The sequence below is a fragment of the Lontra canadensis genome, unplaced genomic scaffold (genome assembly GCF_010015895.1).
Source record: "Lontra canadensis isolate GAN:19392208 unplaced genomic scaffold, GSC_riverotter_1.0 scaffold12, whole genome shotgun sequence".
Taxonomy (NCBI): Eukaryota; Metazoa; Chordata; class Mammalia; order Carnivora; family Mustelidae; genus Lontra; species Lontra canadensis.
In genome coordinates, this window is record NW_022631006.1 from 11,374,539 (window position 1) to 11,397,626 (window position 23,088).

The 23,088-nt window shown below is 41.6% G+C and overlaps 1 protein-coding gene across 1 annotated transcript in view; it reads right to left on the bottom strand.

Annotated features, from left to right (window-relative positions):
- The window catches only part of SLC27A2 (solute carrier family 27 member 2), a 45,612-nt gene extending 23,307 nt beyond the window's left edge, over nucleotides 1-22,305 (bottom strand). The window contains exons 1-4 of the mRNA XM_032856519.1: nucleotides 21,724-22,305; nucleotides 11,600-11,809; nucleotides 7,275-7,433; nucleotides 4,463-4,587 (exon numbers count right to left, since the gene is read on the bottom strand). Coding sequence (XP_032712410.1) covers nucleotides 4,463-4,587; nucleotides 7,275-7,433; nucleotides 11,600-11,809; nucleotides 21,724-22,201 — 972 coding nt within the window. The 5' untranslated portion in view covers nucleotides 22,202-22,305. The remainder of the gene's footprint in view (nucleotides 1-4,462; nucleotides 4,588-7,274; nucleotides 7,434-11,599; nucleotides 11,810-21,723) is intronic.
- Nucleotides 22,306-23,088: the final 783 nt, after the last annotated feature.

Here is a 23,088-nt window from a genome sequence, read left to right on the forward strand (position 1 = left end):
TCATAACAAAATTTCCTATCCTGCCCATTTTAAAATGTACACATCAGTGGTACTAAATACATTCACAATGTTGTGCAGTCACCACCACTATCCATCTCCATAACTCTTTCATCTTGTCAAACTGAAACCCTGTACCCATCAAACAAGAACTCCCTGTGCTCCCCCGCTCCTGGCCCCTGGCAACATACCATTCTACTTTTTGTCTTTATGATTTTGACTACTCTACATACCTCGTATACATGGAATCATACAGCATTTGCCTTTTTGTGATTGGCTATTTCACTTAACGCTGTCCGCGGGGTTCACTTGTGTTATAGCACACTGCAGAACTCCCTTCCTTTTTAAGGCTGAATAATATTCCACTCTGTGTACATACCACACTTGCCTACCCATTCATCCATTCTTGGGCACTTGGGTTGCTCCCACATTTTAGCTATTATGAATAACGCTGTTATGAACATGAATATACAACTATCTCTTTGAGAACCTCTTTTCAATTCTTTTGGGCATGGTACCCAGAAATGGAATTGATGGATTACATAGTAATTTTATTTTTCATGTTTTGAGAAACTGCCGTACTATTTTCCACAGTGGCAGAACCAGTTACTTCCCACCCACAGTGCATGAGGGTTCTAATTTCTCCACATCCTCATCAACGCTTGTTGTTTGCTCTGTGTGTCTGTGTGTTTAATAGAAGCGATCCTGATGAGTATGAAGTGGTATTTTACTATAGTTATGATTTGCATTTCCCTAATGATTAGTGATGCTGAACATTTTTTCATGTGCTTGTTGGCCATTTGTATATCTTCTTTGAAGAAATGTCTATTTAAGTACTTTGCCTATATTTGAATCAGGTTGGTTGGTTGTTTTTTGGTTATTAAAGTTTAGGAACTCTCTATACATTCTGAATATGAATCTCTTCCAAGATATATGATTTGCAAATATTTTCTCCCATCCTGTATGTTGCCTTTTACTCTGTTGATAGTGTCTTTTGAGGCATAGAATTTTGAAAGTTTTATGAAGCCCACTTTGTCTATTTTTTCTTTTGATGCCTATGCCTTCGGTGTCACATTCAAGAAATCAGTGCCAAACCCAATGTCATAAAGTTCTGTTTTATGTTTTCTTCCAAGAGTTCTATTATTTTAGGTCTTAAATTTAGTGTTTTGTTTTGTTTTTGAGAGAGAGAGAAAGAGAGAGAGCAAGGTAATGGCAGGGGCATATGAAGAGAGAGAATCTCAAACAGGCTTCACACTCAGTGCTGAGCCCAGCATGGGACTCCATCTCACGACCTTGAGATCATGACCTGAGCTGAAATCAAGAGTCGGACAGACACTTAACCAACTGAGCCACCCAGGTACCCCTAGGTCTTTTTTCCATTTTGAGATAGTTTTTGTATAAGCATGTTAGATAAGGGTCCAACTTCATTCTTTTGCATGTGGGTATTCAGTTTTCCCAGGACCATTTGTTGAAAAACTGTCCTTTCCCCAATGAATGGTCTTGGCACCCTTGTCAAAAATCATTTGGCAATGATTAACATTGACAAGGGCTTACTTCTGGGCTCTCTATTCTATTTCACTGGTCTATACATCTGTCTTCATGTTAGTACCATATTGTTTTGATTACTATAACTTTGTAGTAAGTTTTGAAATTAGGAAGTGTAAATCCCCCAGTTTCGTTCTTTTTCAAGATTGTTTTGTGGGTGCCTGGGTGGCTCAGTGGGTTAAAGCCTCTGCCTTCAGCTCAGGTCATGATCCCAGGATCCTGGGATAGTGCCCCATGTCAGGCTTTCTGCTCAGCAGGGAATCTGCTTCCCTCTCTCTCTGTCTCTGTCTGCCTCTCTGCCTACTTGTGATCTGTCTGTCAAGTAAATAAATAAAATCTTAAAAATAAAAGATTGCTTTGGCTATTTGGGGTCCCTTGAGGCTCCATATGAATTTTAGGATAGGTCTTCTTCTGTATTCACAAAATATGTCATTGGGATTTTGATAGGGATTGCATTGAATCTATAGGTCTCTTTGGGTAGCAGCATCATTTTAACAATATTAAATCTTCCAGTCTGTGAACATGGGGTGTGTTTTCATTTATTTATGTCTTCTTTAGTTTCTTTCATCTATGTTTTCTAGTTTTCATTATACATGTCTTTCACCTCCTTGGTTAAGTTCATTCTTAAGTATTGTATTCTTTTTGATGTTAGTGTTTTTGTAATTATCTTTTAGATTGTTCATTGTTAGTGTATAGAAATACAACAGATTATTGTGTGTTGACTCTGTATCCTGCTACTTTGCTGAATTCATTTATTAGTACTAATGGTTTTGCTGTCTTAAGGATTTTCTTTATATAAGCTTATATCATTTTTAAAGTCTTTGACTGAAGGTTTTTGAAGGTCTTTCTTTCTTTCTTTCTTTCTTTTTTTTTTTTAGGTAACATTGATCATTCTTTATAGTTCTTGTAAGTATTTTTAAGACAACCCAGAACTGAGGGGTGGGGGAGAAGCAAGAGCTAATAGAAATTCTGTATCTTCTAGATTTGAGGTCATCTGTGAATTATACAATAAATCATAATATATTTTGGAGATAGAAAGCCCCAATCAAATTTTAGTTTTCAGCATCTGAAACAACGTTATGAGGAAGGAGAAAGGTGGAAGTGTTTATATGTGTGAGTGTGTGTAAGCTTGAAAGAGTTACACAAACATGTTTATTTTCCTCAAGTCCACACACCCTCCCCCAGGAGACTTCTAACTGACAGAGGGGGCTTTTAAGGCAGAGAAGAAAAGCCAAACAGAAGGGCCCCATATGGATTTCTGAGTTTTAATAGTGAAGCATGCAATCTTGAGGCCAGATGGGATACTAATGTGAAAAAAATTCAATAATGACTTCAACAGAGATTGCTGTGAGAAAGGTCCTAATCCAGCTCACAGCTAATTATGACTCTCACAAAGCTGGTGAATCTGCTGCCCAGATCAGAATAATATGTGCAAAGTCTAAGCATCCTAGGGGAACCGTATTACCTCTCTAAAGTTAGTCATACATCTTTCAGGGGCCAGAATTTAGAGGTTCATTCAATGAAGTTTGTTGCTGCCTTGAATATGCCACACACAGATCTCAGGGCTAGAGATCTGGCAGCGAACGAAGCCCCTGGTGCGTGGAACTTTCATGCAACTGGGGGAGACAGACAATAGTCACATAAACCTGTCCTATGTCAGGAGGTACAGTCCCATGAAAAGCAGTCACCCATGAGATGGATGGTAAAGGGCGAGGCGATAACACTTGTTGATTAGTAGGAGGGGTCTCTCTGATGAGCTGACATGTGAGCAGAGACTGAATGAAGTAAGGATGGGAAGAACGGGGGCCAGAGCATCCTATGCTTCTTCCTATGTCACGGCAGATGTTATAGAAGTTGAAGATAACAGGTGCTTATAAATAACAATTTATCAACTTAGTGATCCTCTGAGTTTGTTTTGATTGAAAGGACTACAGGAAGCAGGATCTGGTAAGTTTATTGCATTATCTAGTCTAGTGGTTCTCAACTGGGGCTGATTTTGCTTGCCAGGGGACATCTGGCAATGTCTGAAGACAATCTGATTGTCATAACCTGGCGGGGGGGAGGGGCAGGGTACTACTGGCATGTCCTGCATAAAGGCCAAAGACGATACCAAACATCCTACAGTACACGGAACAACTCCATACAGCAAAGAATGAATGCGCCCAAAATGTCAGCAGTGCTGCTGTTGCGAACCCTTGATTTGGTCCTCAGGCAGGCTGTCAGGCCTCTGATAATACTTGAGGGGTGGGGCAGGAGAAGTTCTTTCAAAGAACCCCATCAAGATATGTGGATATCTGCAAACAGGGTAGATCCCAGGCCTCTGGACTAACCTTGGGGCATCTGCTCAAGCCTGTTAACAGACTTAGTCAGATGGTTTCAAGGCCACATGGCGATTTATTCAAGCAACATTAAGTAAATGATTCCTGTAAGCCTGTGGTATAAGACAAAGTAAGGATACAAGATGTGGTCCCTGCCATCAAAGACTTTGCAGCTTAGGGAGGATAGAAGGTATGAAAACAAATACATGCAAGGTGACAGGGCCAGAGTGGGTAGAAATTAAATGATGTGAGGGAAAGAAATCAAATAATGCTGGAGTGACCCAAATAGGTTTAACGTATGAGGTATCCTTTCAACTGGGCTTTGAGAGTGAGTAGGCTTTAGACAGTTAGGGAAGGAGAGGATCTGCTAGGTAGAGGGTAAGAATTGAGAACAGGTAAAAAAGTAGGCAAAAATAATATTAACAACTGACACCTAGTAAATCCCCTCTATAGGATAGGTGTGGCACTTTAATCTCGATGAACAACTGTAGTCTAAACTGAAAACTGGTAGATAGGTAAGTCTCAGCTGAAGCCAGCATGACCCAGAGTAATGGGAATTCCCCGTACCCATCTCAAAAAGAATGAAACTTGGGGAGTGTTACCTGGGGTGAGTTGCATAAATACCGAAGAAGTTCACCAATATACTGAATGACAGTGACATTATACTTCCTGCAGTCATCCCAGAACTGGCTGGCTGAAAATTTGCTCCGCAAGACAACAGTAGAACCTACAGAGAAGTGTATATAAAGTGTTAAAAAAGAATTGCTATGAAAAACTCCCTGGTTGTATTTGTCATTTTTGAAAGGTAGAAATTTAAATATGAATTATATTCACAAACGAGTTTTGAGTACTGCTTATAGTCAAGATGAAAATCAATAAGGCATGGTTTTATCCTACAGAGGCTTTCAATCTGGTGGGCAACAGACACATGCAGATGTCTTTCTAATAAAAGTCAGTGTGCAATAAATAGGATGTTCAAATGAATCTCTCAAGGAATGTGAGTGAGGGTGTTTGTGTGTATTAATTTGGGCGCTTGGGGGTAAGTGCTGAGAAGGGCATATTTTGGAAGAGGTAGGACTTGATTTCTTGAGCAATGAATATGAAGAAAGATGACAGAATTCCAGGCAGAGGAAACAATGTGAAACATAAAGACAGGGCAGTCCAGAAGGCGTGGAAAGATAGCCAAGACTCAGCTGGATCGTGACTGGAGTGATGAAGAGTGGGTGAGTCATGGGAGAGGAACCTGGAGAAGCAGCTAGGGGTGCCATCATGGAGAACTTGGAAGTGCCAGGTGAAAAGAGTCAGGCTTAACTCTGCAGGCAATGGAGTACTAGGGTCTTGAGCAAGCAGGAAAATTGTTCTTTGATGGGTGAGGTAGACATAATGGTTCCCAAAGATGTCCCTGTTCTAATCCATAGGACCTGTGAATATGGTACCTTACATGGCAAAAAGGACTGTGCAGAGGTGATTAAATTCAGGATTTTGACATGGGAATATCATCATGGATTACCTGGGTGGGCCCAGTGAAATCACAGCTGTCCTTATAACAGGAAGGCAAGCAGGTCAAGGGCAGAAGAAGATGGGATATTGGAAACAAAATGTTGGAATGATATGTTTTGAAGACTGAAGAAGTGGCCATGAGCCAAAGAATACAGACAGCCTCTAGAAGCTGGAAAAAGCAAAGAAATGGCTTCTCTCCTAGAGCTTCTAGAAGGGATGCAGCCCTGCCAACACCTTGGTTTTAAGACTTCTGACCTTCAAAACAGCATTAAAACTTGTATTCTTTTAAAGCCACTAAGTTTGTGGTAATTTGTTACAGTAGCATTAGGAATAGCAATAGCAATAGCAATAGGAAATCAATATAATGGGTAAAAATAATATATATTAGACCCAACCTAACTATAGGCATGAAATGTAGTAAAGTGAAATTAAAAAACTCACATTTTTTTTCGTGCTTTTAGTTTAGCTTTATTCCTAAGTATACAAAAGTTCACTGTTTTAGAAGAGGAAGCATTTTTTTTTAATTTTTAAAGATTTTATTTATTTATTTGACAGACAGAGATCACAAGTAGGCAGAGAGGCAGGCAGAGAGAGAGGAGGAAGCAGGCTCCCCGCCGAGCAGGGAGCCTGATGCGGGGCTCGATCCCAGGACTCTGGGATCATGACCTGAGCTGAAGGCAGAGGCTTTAACCCACTGATCCACCCAGGCGCCCCGGCAGCATTTTTTAAAATACTATTTTTTCTTCTTTAGAATGTATCTACGGGGAGCACCTGGGTGGCTCAGTGGGTTGAGCCTCTGCCTTTGGCTCAGGTCATGTTCTCAGGGTCCTGGGATCGAGCCCCACATTGGGCTCTCTGCTCAGCGGGGAGCCTGCTCACCCCCCGCCCCCCGCCTGCCTCTCTGCCTACTTGTGATCTCTGTCTGTCAAATAAATAAACAAAATCTTAAAAAAAAAAAGTACATTGCTATCACCTCAAACGTCTTATTTAAAAAAAAAAAAAAAAGAACGTATAAGCAAATGTGTGAGTAATGGAGTTTTCCCTTTGGGACCTCAGAGGCCCTCTGTACTTGATGAGCCCAAGTATATGATCGGGTCCCATCAATCATTCCTGGCCAGTGTGGAGGTGGGTACTGATGCTGGGGTAAATATTTTATAACTGATCAATATGTTGAGGGAAAGACACAGAGGCTTGGGCCATAACACATGCACATACATATGTATATGCATACATGTTATTATATATATGTTTATTATTTATTAGTTAAAATGAAATGTCACATGGAAGAAAAAATTAGGGTATTTTTTTGTTTGTTTGTTTTGTTTTTTTAGCTTAGAGAGTTAGAGATGGCTTTCTGGGAGAGGTGGACGTTAGACTGAGCCTTGATGTATACAAAGGGCATAAAGCCTACTGAAAGGAGGAAAGATGGCAACTCTAATTTGTATGGTAAAATTTTGGAAGGAAAGAGAAGGGATGGAAAGCCAGTATTCTGACAAGAGCTGAAGAGCTGTGGGAGCAGAGAAGAAAAAGTAGGATGGGAACAACTAAGGGGGAAGTTTAAATCAGATGCTGACGGAGGTCTACGTGCAGATTTCTGAAGATGGAAATGACAGAGGATGGAAATGACCTAAGAATCAAGTGTCTTGATCTGGATGAACACCCAGAACATTTTAAAGAAATTTCCTCCTTGATATCCTGAAAACTGTAGCACTATATTATCAGATAAGCAGGCATGAGAAAATATAAATTATTCTAGATACTTACTGGTGATGTGGGAGCCAAATACCCTTGTTACTAACATAGAATCAAATGCCGTTCCTGGCAGACAGGAAAGTAGCTGACTTTGTATTACTTTCCCCATGGAGCACGTGTGACTGTGTACCAGACTCCAGTGCCTTTAGAGAAAAAGCTTACCAGACAGGATACATCCATGGAGACCAACCATTAGCGCAGCACTGTGGTACAAGGGCAGGGTGGTATAAATGACATCATCTTCCTTAATCCCGCTGGCACCAACGAAGCCAGTCGCATACCACAGGCGTTGGTGATTGATCATCGCAGCTTTCGGGAGACCTTTGCAAAGATACAAGAGAAGGCAGGGTGAGCCAAGATTGGCCATTCGCAGACATGTGGTCCGGGAGAGAGATCTGGCTTAGGAAGATCCATGGTCCAGTGCTTAGAGAATTGCATGGGGCCATAATCAGTTACACCAAGAGTCAGCAAATTTTTTTCTGTAGGAGACCAGAGAGTCCATGTTTTAGGTTTTGCATGGTCATACAGTCTCTGTTATAAATACTCAACTCTGCTATTGTAGCTGATAATAGCCAGCCATATAAAAGAATGAATGTGGCTGTGTTCTGAGAAAGCTTTATTTGCCACAACAGGGAGGGGAGGCTATATTTGGCCCGCAGACCACTGCTTGCTGTACCGAGTTAGATGGTTACTCCAGTAGTAATTTGAAGAGAAAGCCATGAATGTCTGTTGAATTTTTGCTCTATGCCTGTCACCTTGCAAGGTATTTTCAAAATTTCAATTATTTCTCATAATTAACAGGATCAGTAAATTTATATTCTCGAATCCACAGAGGAGAAGCGGAGATTCAGAGAGATTGAATACTTTTCCATTCCTATCACTTTTCTTCATAACCACTTTTATGAATTTCTTAGCTTCTCTTCTAGAGTGTTTTTATATAAATACAAGCAAATAAGAAGAGTTGCTTATTTTGTTCTTGCCCTTTCCTCCATTAAATATATGGACAAACTTCTGCACTTTTCTCTCTCTGCTTAACATTGGATGGTTGAGAACTGTCCATATTTATACAATGAAACTTTCCTTATTCATTCATTCATTTATTCTCTCTTTCTCTCGGTTGCATCAAGTCTTTGTATTTGTGTGTTATAATTTATTTAACTCTTTTGCTATTCCAGCCTGGTCCACATGCTAGTTTATACTGAGTGATGCTGTATTTGTAGGATAAATTTGCTGAAGTGAGACTGTAGGGTCAAAAGATAACATATCTTTGTAATTTTGATAGGTAGCGCCATATTGCCAGTTATAAGGGCTGTTCCAATCTACTCTCTCACCAGCAACATCTGAGTGGACCTGATCCTCATAGCCTTGCCTAGGTATGCTCTCAAATGTTGGAATATTTGCCAAATTGAAAGGTGAAAAACAGTATCTCGGTGTAGTTTTAGTATATTGTATTTTCTTAAATATAATTTATATAGCATATTTGCAAAACTCTATTAAAAGGATTTATTTATATTGTTTCTCATGGAAGGTGTTGGTCCTGAAGCCATTATTAAGGGGCCAGAGCTAGAGGTTAAGACTTAAGTGGGTGAATGGACTTTTTAAGGAGGAAGGCAATTCATTGTAGACTCAGATCCTTCCATACTTACTTGATGGCAGCTTAGCTAGGTATGGCCTAAGTAATAGCAACTCATTATAAGGTAAAGCAGCGTGGTCAGAAACCCGTCATAACTGTGAACGCAATTCAAAATTCATTTTCTTTGACAGTGGGCCAATGGCATTATGTTAGTATTAATGTTCCATTCTACACTAATATTAAGAAATAGAAGAAAGCATTGATAATCAATTGTATTCACCACAGAAAATAATCATACAGATAGTAAAAACCCTAAAATATATATATTTTAAATCATTTTTTAAAAGATTTTATTTATTTATTTGACAGAGAGAGAGATCACAAGTAGGCAGAGAGAGCGGGGGAAGCAGACTCCCTGCTGAGCAGAGAGCCCAATGCGGGGCTCGATTCCAGGACACTGAGATCATGACCTAGGCAGAGGCTTAACCCACTGAGCCCCTAAAATATATTTTAAAAAAGGAAATACATATCCTTTGTTGCTTTGAGGTACTTTCAGAAATTTCCTAATTTAAGATTTTGTATTAATGAAGAAAAAAGAGTATATGGTAACTACTACATAATTTTGTACTAATAACTGAGGAACAGGGAAAACATCTTGTTTTCCAATTGCTTAAGTGAGTTCTTTTTTTTTAAACTTCTTTTTAAAGGTTTATTTATTTGAGAAAGAGGGAGAGAGAAAGAGAGAGAGAGCAAGCATGAGTGGGAGGGGCAGAGGGAGAAGGAGAACCTCAAGTAGATTCCCTGCTGAACACAGAACCCAACACTGGGCTTGATCTCATGATCCTGAGATCATGACCTGAGCTGAAACCAAGAGTTAGATGTTTAACTGACTATGCCACCCAGGTGCCTCAAGTTCTTTTAATTAATTTTTACAAGAGTTACTTAACAAATATTTTACTTAGAGATAAGGAGAAAAGCAAAATAAACATCAACCCAATCACCTTCCTACTAAATATAAATTCAGAATTATGGGATTAAATTAAGGGGAGTTCAATGTCTTTTTCTCCCTAAAGTAGGTTTTATATTTGACTGCCAAAAGCGACATTGTGAAGTTCTATACTTGTGTAGCATTAACTAGAATTCCCTGTAACTAACCGAGGGCTGACTTTTTTCTCAATTATTTCCCAAAGTTCACAACTTAATTTTACCATTCTATTAAGAAATGAGGATAAATGAGGATAAATTCCCATATATTAAGGTACTGTCTGTATGTTGGGGAAGCATTTGGTTAACTATGTCATCCCACCATTCTGATGACATGGCAATATATTAACTTCTTACAGAAAGAGGATAGACAAGCTTTGGGCACTGGATTTAATATGTCATGCCCAGTCTCCCTTCATTTACTTAAAGAAAATACTTAATGAAAGTAAGTGTACAAAACGGAGTCCATCTTGATGTTAAACTCAGGTCTAGGACCTGGGAGAACAGATGGGTGCTGAGGGTCTGTTGAGGTAAAAGAAGGGAGTGTTTATAGGCTGGTGTTGAGATAAAAGGCTCAAAGGAAACTTTAACCTTATCTATAATGTTTGATGGTTTTACAAGGAAATGCATGCATGCGTTACCTGCTTAAATTAAATTAAAATTTTAATCAAAAGGAGAAATGATTCACATATTCAGTTTTCCGATATTAATAATAATCATCAGCATGCTGGCACTGGCTTCTTGTCCTCCTTTTAAATATATCCATATGGCCTCATATTATTACATTTTGATAATGTTTTCTCTGGCCTACAGTAGGCAAATACCACATTATCTGTTAAATCAAAAAACTGGGAGGTATTGTGGCAGAGAGGTCAGATGGGTGAGCTGTAGTGTCTTCCAACCAAGGTGAATCCTGACAAATTATCTTGAGAAGTTCTTAATCTCTCTAAGCATGAGTTTCTGCATCTGTAAAATGGGAATAAGAACGGTACCCATCCTAAGGATGGTGGGAGAATTGTATAAACACAAGACCCTAAAGCTTATAGGAGAGTGCCTAGTATATTCTATCTTTGATATTGCCTGTTCCATATAGTTATTCCAATAACATTGGTTTTTTTTTGAAAAATTTTTTTTTTTTTAAAGATTTTTTAAAAAATTTATTTGACAGATCACAAGTAGGCAGAGGCAGGCAGAGGAGGCAGGCTCCCTGCTGAGCAGAGAGCCCGATGCGGGACTCGATCCCAGGACCCTGAGATCATGACCTGAGCTGAAGGCAGAGGCTTTAACCACTGAGCCACCCAGGCGCCCCTCTAATAACACTGTTAATTGGCAGTGTTTTTTTCTTTGTGGCTCATAAAATTATGCTGCAGCTTATAGTTGAAGGTATCTTAGATTTGGTGAAATACAGTACTTCAGGCCCTGGGCTAGAGCCATTCTATACCCACACCACCAAACAGCTCCCAGTCAGTGTTGCATGGGAAGATAATGGTCAAAGCATTTATGTAAATAAAACTCTGTTATTGTCTTCTCATCTTCTTTGGTGCATTTATAACTTTGGTCCATTTATAACTGGCTATACATTATGTATAGACTTGTGATATAAGACAATTGAAATCTAACCATCATTTAAAAAATTCCCAAAACCTATTCAGTGCCAAATTTCATCCATTATCATAACTATTTTTGTACTTCTTGGCTAACTTCTTTCTCTGTTCTACATACCAGCGAGGGGGAAATAAGGGTAGCTTGGAGACACCCAAATAGGATCACATGCTATGAAATAAGACCAGTTCCCACAGGCAAAGAGCTAAATCCTCTAAAGTATTAGATATCCGATAAGTTTTGCCAAGGGAAAGAACATTTGAAAACCTAACCCAACATTTAACTCCTTCAGGCTAAGTCCATTTCTTTGAGAATCCTTTATTTTTACCTGTGGTTCCAGAAGTATAAATGTATAAGGCAGGAGTGGAAAAAGTGACTTCGGACCGCCAAGACTCTGGAATAGCTTCTGTTGACATTTCATCTACTTTGTCTAGTAAAGAGTCGACACCATCCGTGTTAGAAGTTCTGCTCACATAATAGATGGACACATTATCCTTTTTCAGGCTTGGCAGCACCTCTTCAACAGCGTATTGTAGTTCTTAATGTGGAAAGAAAATCCAAATGAATTATATTAGTCCACTAAAGTTCTCTTAGTGCAACAGGCTTCATATTGATTTTGTTTCCAGGATAATTTTTGCTGAAATGTGTAGACATGACACGGGGTACTTATAGTTATACAGTTTTAAGCATGGAATTTGCTAGATTTGGAAATTTCACAAGATTCCAAGTTTTGGGGGAAGACTGGGTTTTAATGGGTTCCTAGCATCAGATAGTTGGTTGAAGATTTCAAACAAACTGACACATGGATAAAAACCAAGATATATAAGTGCGTAACTTATATACATGTCTGGTATATGTCTCAAAATACTCTAGAAATGAATTTGGTTATTCCCAACATATGTGTCCCAATGATGAAAAAGAAAAAAAGAAAATTTTAAAGTAGGAGACAAGAAACAAAAGCAAGGCAGCCATGCTAACTAATAATGATGACAGAAGCCAACTTTATATATACACATACAGATATATTTCTTAACACATCAGGAACAAATAGTTTCCCTAGGAAAGTTCAACTCATCTGAGAAAGAAGCTCCAAATTTCATAAGCATATTTTCTGCTCTGAGAAAAAAACAGGGCCAATTAGTGTGTTTTTCAAACTGTGGGTCACAATACAGTGGTGGATTTTTAAAATCATTTGAAGTGACCAAAATTTTAAAAATTCCAGTAGAGAAAAAAACAGGGCCAATTAGCGTGTTTTTCAAACTGTGGGTCACAATACAGTGGTGGATTTTTAAAATCATTTGAAGTGACCAAAATTTTAAAAATTCCAGTAGAATGAAGTATGTTTTCAGAGTATATCACACATAGGAAGAGGTAAATATTACTTTTTTAAAAACAGCTTTCAGTCAGTTGTATGAGTGTGTGTATACCATCACAAACAAATACATTTTTCTACTGTAGGCCAACGTCAAAAAATTTAAAAGGTACTGATTTAATATATAAACTACATTTCATGTTTGCTGCTTGATTTCTGTGCCCTTCAATCACAAGATAAGATGGCCTTTCAGCTTATTTGTCTCGACCTTGAGATAACTGAACTGAATATACTTATTCTTAATAGGAAGCTGACCCAATACCCCAGGGAATTACCTTGGGGAGGCCATCCCTAATTCATCTTATATGCTTTGTTTTTCATTTGTTTACGTATGATGGCTCCATCAAAACAAGAAATACCATCAGGCCACATACATTTAAAAAATATTTTAAACATTTTAACCAGAAGACTCATGCACCTGGTAAAAAGAAATAAAATAGTACGAAAGAGTTTATTATGAAAACCAACAGTTCCATTCCCCTTGCCTCTTCAAAACTAAACCTGCCACCTAGAGGTGATCACTTTCAAGTTTTAAAAATCTGTTTCTTCTAACAATTGCCTCTGTATCACCAAATAATGTGCTTTTCCTGCTACCTCTTGACCTATCAATTTTGATCCCCACTCTTGTTCTCCCCCGTCCATCAATAGTCACTATCCCCACTTTATGCTGTCTAGGTTCATAGAATTTACATCTTTTCTGAGACTATAATTCCATCTTCCCAGCCTTGTTTATGGGTTGGCTCTAGAAGTGGGCACCAATAACCAGGGTCAACAAGATTATGACTATGTAAATATTATTCACTGCAGAGCAGAGTAACACATTATATAATCATGTTTCCTTTCGTGAGGAGTTTTCTCCTTGTGTGTCTGTTGAAAGAAAATCCTTTAAGATTCTATTGGCTTCAACTGTTTTCCACCTCCACCAGATGAGATTGCTTTCTGGTCCTTCAGCACTTCAAAATATTAACCAAAAAATACTCCTCTTATAAAAACTGGAATGGTAACAACCCATCCCTTGCCATTGCCTTGGTTCAGGTCCTCTTTATCGATCTTCCCCATAGGCTTCCAGACCAATCTCTCTGCCTCTACTCTTTCCCTGCTTCCAACTTAGCAGTTACACTATGGTTTCTTATTACTGCTCTGCTTAAAATCTTTCAATGGCTGCTAATCCCTTATGGTAGAGTCTACTCTCCTTATGCAGCATGTGAAGTCCTGAGCTCATTCACAGTTTAACCCCTGGGAACTTTACTGATGTCATCTCCTAGTACCATCTCTTACCCCCTTTCCTCTAACCACATTGATCTATGTGGACTGAATGTACCCATACTCCCACATCTCATGACCTTTGTCCAGATAGTTTCACCTACTCTGAGTGCCGTCCTCTATCCTGGTCACCTGGAAAACTCGAGCATATAAGACTCAGCCTTGGCAACACTTCTCTCTGTTGCCTTCCCTTCCCCTGCCGAGAGGGGTGCTCCCACAGGGGCCTGCATTAGTATTAGTACACTGTGTGACTTGCTTGTTCTTTTTCTCCTCTATTGGTGAAAATGTTGAGATTAAGGATCAAGAATTATGAAATCTCCTCTCCCTCTCCCTCCCCTGAAGCTATATATTCAAACACTGTGTTGTAATTTACCTTGATTAGTCTTTCCCCTTTGCCTCCCTCTTTCCCAACATTTATCCATCATCTGTTTGAAGAGGGCTTCCTGTGTGCCAGGCATGGTTCTAAGCACTGGATATAACGGTGAAGGAAACATACTGTCCCTGTTTCTACATAGCCTAATGGGGGAGGAGGCGAAGAAATCATCCATTTAAGTAAGGTGTCCTAGGTGTCACAACAGGGAATATGGCGTTTTGGGAGGGGCACAAAGACAACCCAGAGGCAGTATCATCTAAGTGGAGACCGGAAAGATGAACAGGAGTTGGCAAGTTGAGGACCAGCTGAGATTGATTGAGCTTGTTTCTAGCAGAGTGAACAGCTTATCCAAAGGTCCAGAGGCAAACAACATGGTGTCAATGTAGCTGAAAGTGGCTAAAGTTGACTGGGGAAAAGAAGGTTGGGAGAAGAGTCTAGAATGTAGGTAGGGACCAAGTCCCTGGTGTAAGTCAGGGCAAATGGATTGCAGGTAAGACCATGATACATTTTTCAGCCTGAAATTTACATCCCATTTTTTAAAAAGGTAAAAGGAAATGTAATTAAGCTGGTGTCATGCTAGATTACAGTTCAAGCAATTTGGCATCATGCATCTTTTACTGCATTCATGTTGCTACCCAGCCCCCTGCAGGCCTTTAGTTTGTGATACCTTTTATAGAAGTCATCTCATCTGAAGGGAAGGCCATTGACCCTGCCCAACAATTTCCCTACATGTCCTCTGTACTGTTGGTGTAAAATTTGCATTTGGGCATTGATTTGAGATTCCAGTGTCACCAAACATATTAGGACACACCTAACATACCCGATGGCAGCAGCCTTTCTTCCTTTAAACTAGAGATGCTGATATAAAAACTGAAATTTGAAAGGACATTCTGGATTTCTATTAACCAGCTATTTGATATTTAATATCTTTCCTTAAGCCCTTTATAAATACAACTGGACCTATATGTTTTCTCCTTCACAAATTTTGTCCAGTGTGTGTGTTATTACTGTAAAGTCTGCTTACTTAAAAGTGGCAATCAACCAGGACATAAAAGCTCTACTCGGCCCGGGCTGAGTTCCTGAGAACTCTCTGTTCTGAGATATACATGCAGGAGTCCACTTGGCAATGACACCTGTCAGGTTGCAAGGGAAGCAGACTAGATAGAGGGCAAGGTTGAACGGTGATGCAGCCACATAGAGACCCCGTTCAATTGATTCTCTGATCCTTTTGGTAGTCTGGCACAGTGGCTCTCTTGAAGTAAGGGCAAGTCCTGGAGAGGGTCCTGGCTAAGAGATTCCACTGCCCATGTTCCCAGCAGCGGAGGAATGAACATCTCAGTACTGAAGGGCGCATTTGGGTAGTCCATAACAACACCCACTACACCTTGCATCCTTACTGATAACAAAGCCTTAATGTTTCTATTTGTATAGAACAGTTTGTATAGTAGTTTTACATATATCACATCATATAATTTTCACGAGAACCCTGTGATACTGATACAGTCATCCTGTTTCTACAAACGAAGACAGAAACTCAGTGAGCCTATGTATGGAAGGATACATACAAAATAAACAGAAATATATTGGGTTTATGGGATTCCTGCTGCATCCTTATACTAGCCATTCAGGTTCAAGTTTTGAGAGTGCCTTACTTTTTAGAAGATATTGTCTATTTGTCCTTCTGCTTAGTTCTTGTTAAATAAAGCATGTGGAGCTACCTTTGAAGGGCAATACTGACAATCTCTTGTTCATCTTCTTTGAAAAGCATAACCTTGAGCTTTGTTGAAGCTTGGGTGTGAAAAACAGTATTCACAGAAAGGGGTCTGAATGGTATAGAGTAGATCTGTTGGTTTCTCATTAGTCTAGGTTTAAGTTGTGGATTGAAATAGAACCTCAGAGAAAGCAGTGCATACTTGAGTGAGGGAATATTGAGGGATAACATTTCCCCTCCCTTAAAATCTGCCTTGTTAAAAATAGAAAAAAGAAATCAAGGTAGCATATGAAGTTTCCCTCACTCTCTTCTTTCCACCCTTCCTCCCTCCCTCCCTCCCTCCCTCCCTTCCTTCCTTTCCTTTCTTTCTTAAATAAGAGAAGAAGAGGAATTTATGAACACATGGCCCATTCCTAGAGAGCAGGGAGACATACAGGTTGGTGAGCTGAACCAGTCTTTGTCACCAAGATGGCAAGGTGCTACTGGCTAACGCTGCAGCTTTCTGATGGGAAAGGCATTCAATCTAGCAGCTAGTTCTGCTACTCGATTGTCTCATTGAATGAGTATCTGACTGAGTTAGAAAACACTCCAAATGCTTATCTCAACAAAGCAGGATCTGAAAAGGAGGCCGTGAAAGGAAATGTGTTTTGATCAAAATCTCAGGATGATTGTGAAATGGTTGGTAGGTGCACAAGTCAGGATTGAAGGCTTATCTTTTCTTCACTCAAAAAGGCAACTGAAGCACAAACTGGTTCTTTTTTTTTTTTTTTTTTAAAGATTTTATCTATCTATCCTACAGACAGAGATCACAAGTAGGCAGAGAGGCAGGCAGAGAGAGAGGGGGAAGCAGGCTCCCCGCCGAGCAGAGAGCCCGATGCGGGGCTCGATCCCAGAACCCTGGGATCATGACCTGAGCTGAAGGCAGAGGCTTTAACCCACTGAGCCACCCAGGCGCCCCGCACAAACTGGTTCTTAACAATCTTTGGAGACAGTCTGAAAGCAGGTTTTCTAATGCCATTTGTAACTGTGATTTTGCATTTTTAACATCGGCAGTTTGGAAATTACAGCATTTAATAACCTACAGTCTGGTCTATACGTCAACACCGTATGTGTTAGAACACCCTGCGGATAGAGGCATGCATTTACCCCTCCCCCTCCCCACACAATACAAATCACCCTAAGGTCAGAAACATGTTTAATGAAGGTTAAGCCCACCTGGAATAGGTAAATCTTTAACAGGGAAATAAACACTCATCTTACCTTTATGCATGTATATAACTTCTTAATACTATTTTCATTTCTCTTAAAGTTCTTACTTAGGGGAACCCTTGCTTTCTAAATAGCCCTGGAATCAAGGTTAATTCTTTGATTAGGAGGCTGTCAGATCATATCAGGACTTACATAATTGGTATCCATAAGCAACCCTGTCACCTCTCTACCAGCTATCTGCTTCCTTATTTTTGGTCAGAGTTTGTGGGAAGGTCCTTTTCAGATACTGGCCACTTACATTCAAGGTGCAGAATAATCTGAACCATAACCTTCTTCAGTTTCAATAACAATAACACCTGATTTAAAGTGGCTTTTGTTTTCACACCTTCACTCCCTTCTTGTTTCTAAAGAAAAAGAGCTGTTAGTGTTTGCAAATACACTGGCAACATGGTAGTTTATTTTGAATGGAGATAGACTACCCCCCTTGCAACCTTTAGTTATGAGCAGGGCAAGAAGAAAAATTTTAGAGAGCCTCTTTAAGCTAGCTCTCTGTTCAGACCTTGGGCATCTTGGGATCCCAGACCCTGAGTACATTACTCATTTGATGCCTAGGCTTTTGTCCTCCACCATCCTATGCAGAGACCCTCATGACTACAGTCCCAGCCCACCCTACGCTCATGACCAGGTTCCTCTCTGGCAATGAGACCCCATGAGAGCATCTCTCTCCTACAGTCCATTGCCAGAGGTAAACTTCGAGGTAAACAAGTCTGGTAGGGTGAGGCTGGGCTTGGAGGGAACTGGATCTAAATGGATTTTCTCAAATCAGGATATATTTAAATTTTTTACAATATTTTTCATGTCCTCATGCCTGACCCAACAGTTCTCACACTTCAGAGAAGAAAGCCTATCACAGCCAATCAGGATAATGGAACTCATTAATCTGACAAACATTTGTTGAGTGACTACTATGTGCTAGGTATTACTAGGGCCTTCTTCAAAGATACAGGAGAGAATTCTAAGCCTTTGAGACAAAGTACACTGAGGCAAGGCATCTAAGTTATACCTCGAGCAGCCCAGAGAGAGGAGAGGAGATGAATATCTGCCTTGACCCTTGGCTAAAGTTGGCATTGGAAAATCATATCCCTCCATGGAAGTGAGACCACTGCTGTTGGCCATTCTTTGAATTCTCTGCATCCTTATTTTCTCTACAGTGGAGTCCCTTCTGTAAACAGCTTTTAAAAATTACCATTATTTAAGTCCAGCCTGCTGTTGTCCTCACACAGTAAAACTCTAATGAAGCATCTGTGTTATGAACCTGGTGAAAACTGCTTCTGGGCTTCTCTTGCCTGGATGCCCTGTCCCCAACTGCACTTGCCAAGCTCAGTTGTTAATGTCCCCAGAAGCTTTCACCCTCTGTTCACCAGCCCCCACCCCGACCCCAGCACTTTGTATCTCTCTCAGCAGACTTAACATACTTTTTACATCCTCCTAGATGTCATAGTCATTTGAGTATGTGGCTTAGTTCTTTTACTGGACTATAAGATCCTTGAACGAATGAACTCTTCTTTTCTCCCTATCCTATCATGGCAATCAGCTTGTACCTTGTACAAGGTAATTGCACAAGGACTCCGTAATGTTTCTTGCTATCAAATTAAGTTGTTGGTCCATCTGCTTTTCTCAACCTGACCTCAAGTTTGTCTGACAAGACTTCTCCTTGGTCCTGACACTAGTTTTATAACAAAATGCTCCACTATTATAATGACGCAAATGTTTTTGAAAGTTATTAAAGGCATTTTCCTTCATCCCATTGTTCAAAGGAGGTCCAATTTTATTTTTTGCAACCTTGCAAAACCAGGTCAAAAGTAACTTGGAATATTTTACAGATCTCTGGATCTCAGTCTTATAATAGATAGTATCTTTAAGAGTTATTAGAGTCTGTGAAAGAGTACTACTTAAGGGAGCCTTTCACAGTTATGCTGAGCCATGCAGTGTAGGCCTGGCCAGTGAGCTGATGAAGGAGACCTAGGATAGCCTTCCAGTAGAAGAACTAATTTACTGATGATCTGAATGTTAGCATAAATGGCAACAGAGAAAATGTACTATTTTAGGGGTCTTCCAGCATGTTTTCCTATCTCACCCATATTCTGTTTGGGAAGTTGCTTAAAAAACTATCAGCCCAAAAAACTGTTTTCTATCAATGACAAAATCAATACGGGATATAGCTGAAGGCAATGTTTCCATGTAATTACTTCCATCATACCCTTCTATGGAGAAGGACCTGAAATGTACTACAGAGAGAACATCATATTTTCTGAGGGATGGGTGCTCCTGTAGAGTAAATTCCAAAGCTATAATTGGGTACTGATATTCCTGACAGGGTTGAGCCCTGTTAAGCTTTATCAAAATTCACCAAAATTCATGACAACAGGATCAATCTTCATGATAAATGCCATGGTGCTGGTCTTTTGCCTAGCTAGACTCCAGAATCTGACAGCTAGTGGGAATTCAAGAGCTCTTACTACTCCGCAAGCCCTAAGGCTGAAGTTCAAAGCACAGAATCAAACCCTGTTGAATGGTAGTCATGCCAAAATTTCCAATATAAGTCTCACTTTTACGTACTGACCCATAAAAGTCTCACTTTTATGTACTGATGTTCAGGTGGTGTAGTAGAGTAAGTGCCTTGGAAGTGAACAAAACAAAAGAAGACAAAACATGTGGGTTCCGTCCCCAGCTCTCTGTTGCTAACCCACTATGTGACTCTGGGCAATGGATATCACCCTTCAGGGCCTTTGTTTGTTCAATAGAACCAATCTCTGCAGTTCCTGACGTCCCTCACAGGGAGCCTGAAATACTATGCAGGTAAACAGTATTTAAGTCTCTCCTGCCCAGTGGTAAAAAGATCACTGTGATAGTAACTTTCTTTGGAACCAAAAGGCAAAGTAATAGGTTTAAGAGTCTTCCAATTACTAAGAGGTTAAGTTATCTCTTTGCTCAGGCAACTAGAAATTGCTGGGAATTTTCTTGAAGGGACCATCCGCTATACGTAACTTGGCTGTTGTTAAGTTGACCCCGTTTTTAAACATTTATACAAAGCCTTCATTTTTTGGATTATTTTATACCACATGAAACAGGTGGGTAAGTTTTTTGGTTTCCCACAAGGGAGCAGACATCTTTCTGTGACCCTACGCCAGATGCTTAGCTTGCCTCAGTTTCCTTAGTTGTGAAATGCAGGGGGACAGCAGAGGATGCTTAATCCATTCCAGCTCTAGCCCAACATCTATGTAGAAGAAGGCAGCACAATGTGGGGCAATTCATAGGCTTTAAAGTTGGATGGACCTGGGCTGGAATTTTAAGCTTCAGTTTTCTCAACTGACAGAGGGTAATGACATGTTATCTCTCAGGGTAATAAAAGCGCTCAGCATAGGCATTGGCACAGAAAGGTATTTCAGAAAGGTGAGGCTTCCTAGCTCCCTATTTTTTCAGGTCTTTCAGCTCCTATCTGGTTGGGCCTCCCCTTACTGATTTTTTTTTTTTTTAAGATTTTATTTATTTATTTGACAGACAGAGATCACAAGTAGGCAGAGAGGCAGGCAGAGAGAGAGGAGGAAGCAGTCTCCCTGCTGCGCGGAGAGCCCGACTCTGTGATCATGACCCAAGCCGAAGGCAGAGGCTTTAACCCACTGAGCCACCCAGGCGCCCCTCCCCTTACTGATCTTACTGACAGAGTGAAAAGCAACTCCTAGTCCTTATTTCCTCTCTAGGAAAAGCCAACAGTCCTGTGGGTAACAGATTCTTTGTTTCTTCCTGGCCCAGTCACTCCTGGAGCATGAAGTTACCATTTCAGGTCTTGCTGAAGCATAGCAAGAGGTAACTCGTGAACCAGAAGTCACTTTGGCTACAGATGTAATGGGGGCTGATAAGGGCACTGCAGCAGTTCCCTAAAATCTTCTTGGGGAGCAGGTCTTCTCTCTCTGCAGTGAGACTCTAGAAAGGCTAACTGCATTTGAGAGCTGGAAGCGGCCATGAAGACCCTGTATTAGAGGAGGAAACCAAAGGACAGGGAGGGAAAGTGACTTTCTCATGATCACATAGCCAATCAAACAGCAGAGATGAGAACATTCTGGATCCTCTGGAATTCACATTCAAGACTCTGCATTTTAATGCAAAGATTGTCAATATTGGTTAAGAGCTTGGACTCTGTGGTTAACCCCTCTCCCCCCAGCTCTGTGACCCCTGCGGCGTAAGGCGTTAGGTCTCTGGTTTCATCCACAAAGCCGGTCTAGTAAACCCTATCTGTTGATAGGATTAAAGGCAACACTTAGTGCTTAATACAGTGCCTGGCAGGGCTTCCACAACAGGTTGTTCTAAAGATCATTAGCATGAGGAAGGGTTTCCATTCCCTTCCTCTACACTTCCAGGTGGTATCTGAACGTCCCTTTCCAAAGCTCTACTCTACACCATGCAGTGGCGTTTGTCACGGCGCGAAGGAGCCCATTGCCAGGGCCGGCGCTCCCCGGGGCTCACCTGGCGAGGCCAGTAGCACCTTCGCGCCGCAGCACTGGAAGCAGTGCAACAGGGACTTCGCGCGGATGTTGCAGTTGAGGCACGCCATGGCACAGCCCAGTTTGACCAGCCCCAGCCACAGCCACACGTAGGCTGGTTCGTTGCCCATGAAGACAGCCACGCAGTCTCCCTGGCGCAGGCCGAGGTGCTCCCGCAGCGTCCGCGCCACTTGGTTGCTGCGCCGGTCCACCTGCGCGTAGGTGAGCGTCTCGTCTCGGTAAAGCAGGAAGGGCTTGTGCGGGATCCGGCGCACTTTCTCCAGAAAGACGTGCAGGAGCGTGCGCACCGGCCGCCTATGCCTGTAGCTGCGCACGCGCTGGGCCAAGACGGCCAGCCGCAGGAAGAAACGCGTGTCCTGGAACAAGTAGGGGCAGCAGAGGTTCACCAGCAGCGGCAGGAGCAGCAGCCCCGCCAGTGCCGTGTAGATGGCGGGCAGCATGACGGTGGCGGGGCCCCCTGTCCCCGCGAGGACAGTGGGTGCGCTTGGGGCGTGCAGCGCGGCGGCGGGGAGGACTTCGGGCGGACGGCGTGCTGGCTGCGCAGGGTCGCGCGGCGAGGCTGGGGCGACAGCGGGGCGCCTGGGATGCCGGCACCAAAGCGGGCTCTCGGGCAGGTGGAGCGGTCTGTGGACTGCGGGGACGCCAGGAGGGAGAGGCCGGCTGACCCCGCCCCCTTGTGGGTGTGCAGCTACCTGGGCGCCCCGCCCGCCTAGAGGTCCTCCCGGGCACGGGAGGCGGCCTGGCCACTCCCCAGGGTCTCGGCGGTCGCTCGGCGCGACGTCGGGTCTCTGTCTTGTGACCGAGGAGCCACAGTTTCCTTGTCAAATGGTGATGACAAGACGCACTTCGCAGACGTTGGGAAGATTAGAGGAGATAATGTAGGCGTAGGTAGTTACTTATTGCTACCACCCGCGGAGTGCCTTGTAGAAGTGACTTAGTATTGGTAAAGCGCCTTATAAATGTGAGTCTCGTTATTAATTAGTAAAGCGTACCAGGTGCTACCGCCACATGGGATTCCTACCCGTCCGTTCTTGGTCCCAGAGGTTTTCCACCTCATTTCTCTTTGTTTTTCAGATTTGTCGCCCCCACCCCGCCCTTCCCCCAGCCCAGTTGCTGGGTGGTCTCCCGTGGTGAGGATTTCAAGGTTGAAAAGAAGCATTATCGGTTCTCCGCTGTGCGTTAAGGATCGGCCCAGCGAGTCCAGATTGGGAGTGAGGCAGGCCACACTCTGCCGGCTGAAATCAAGCTCTGGCGATATTACACTTTAATCTGTTTGTTTGCTTGTTTGACTTTTAATATTTTGCTCTAAGTGATTTTTCTCTCTTGT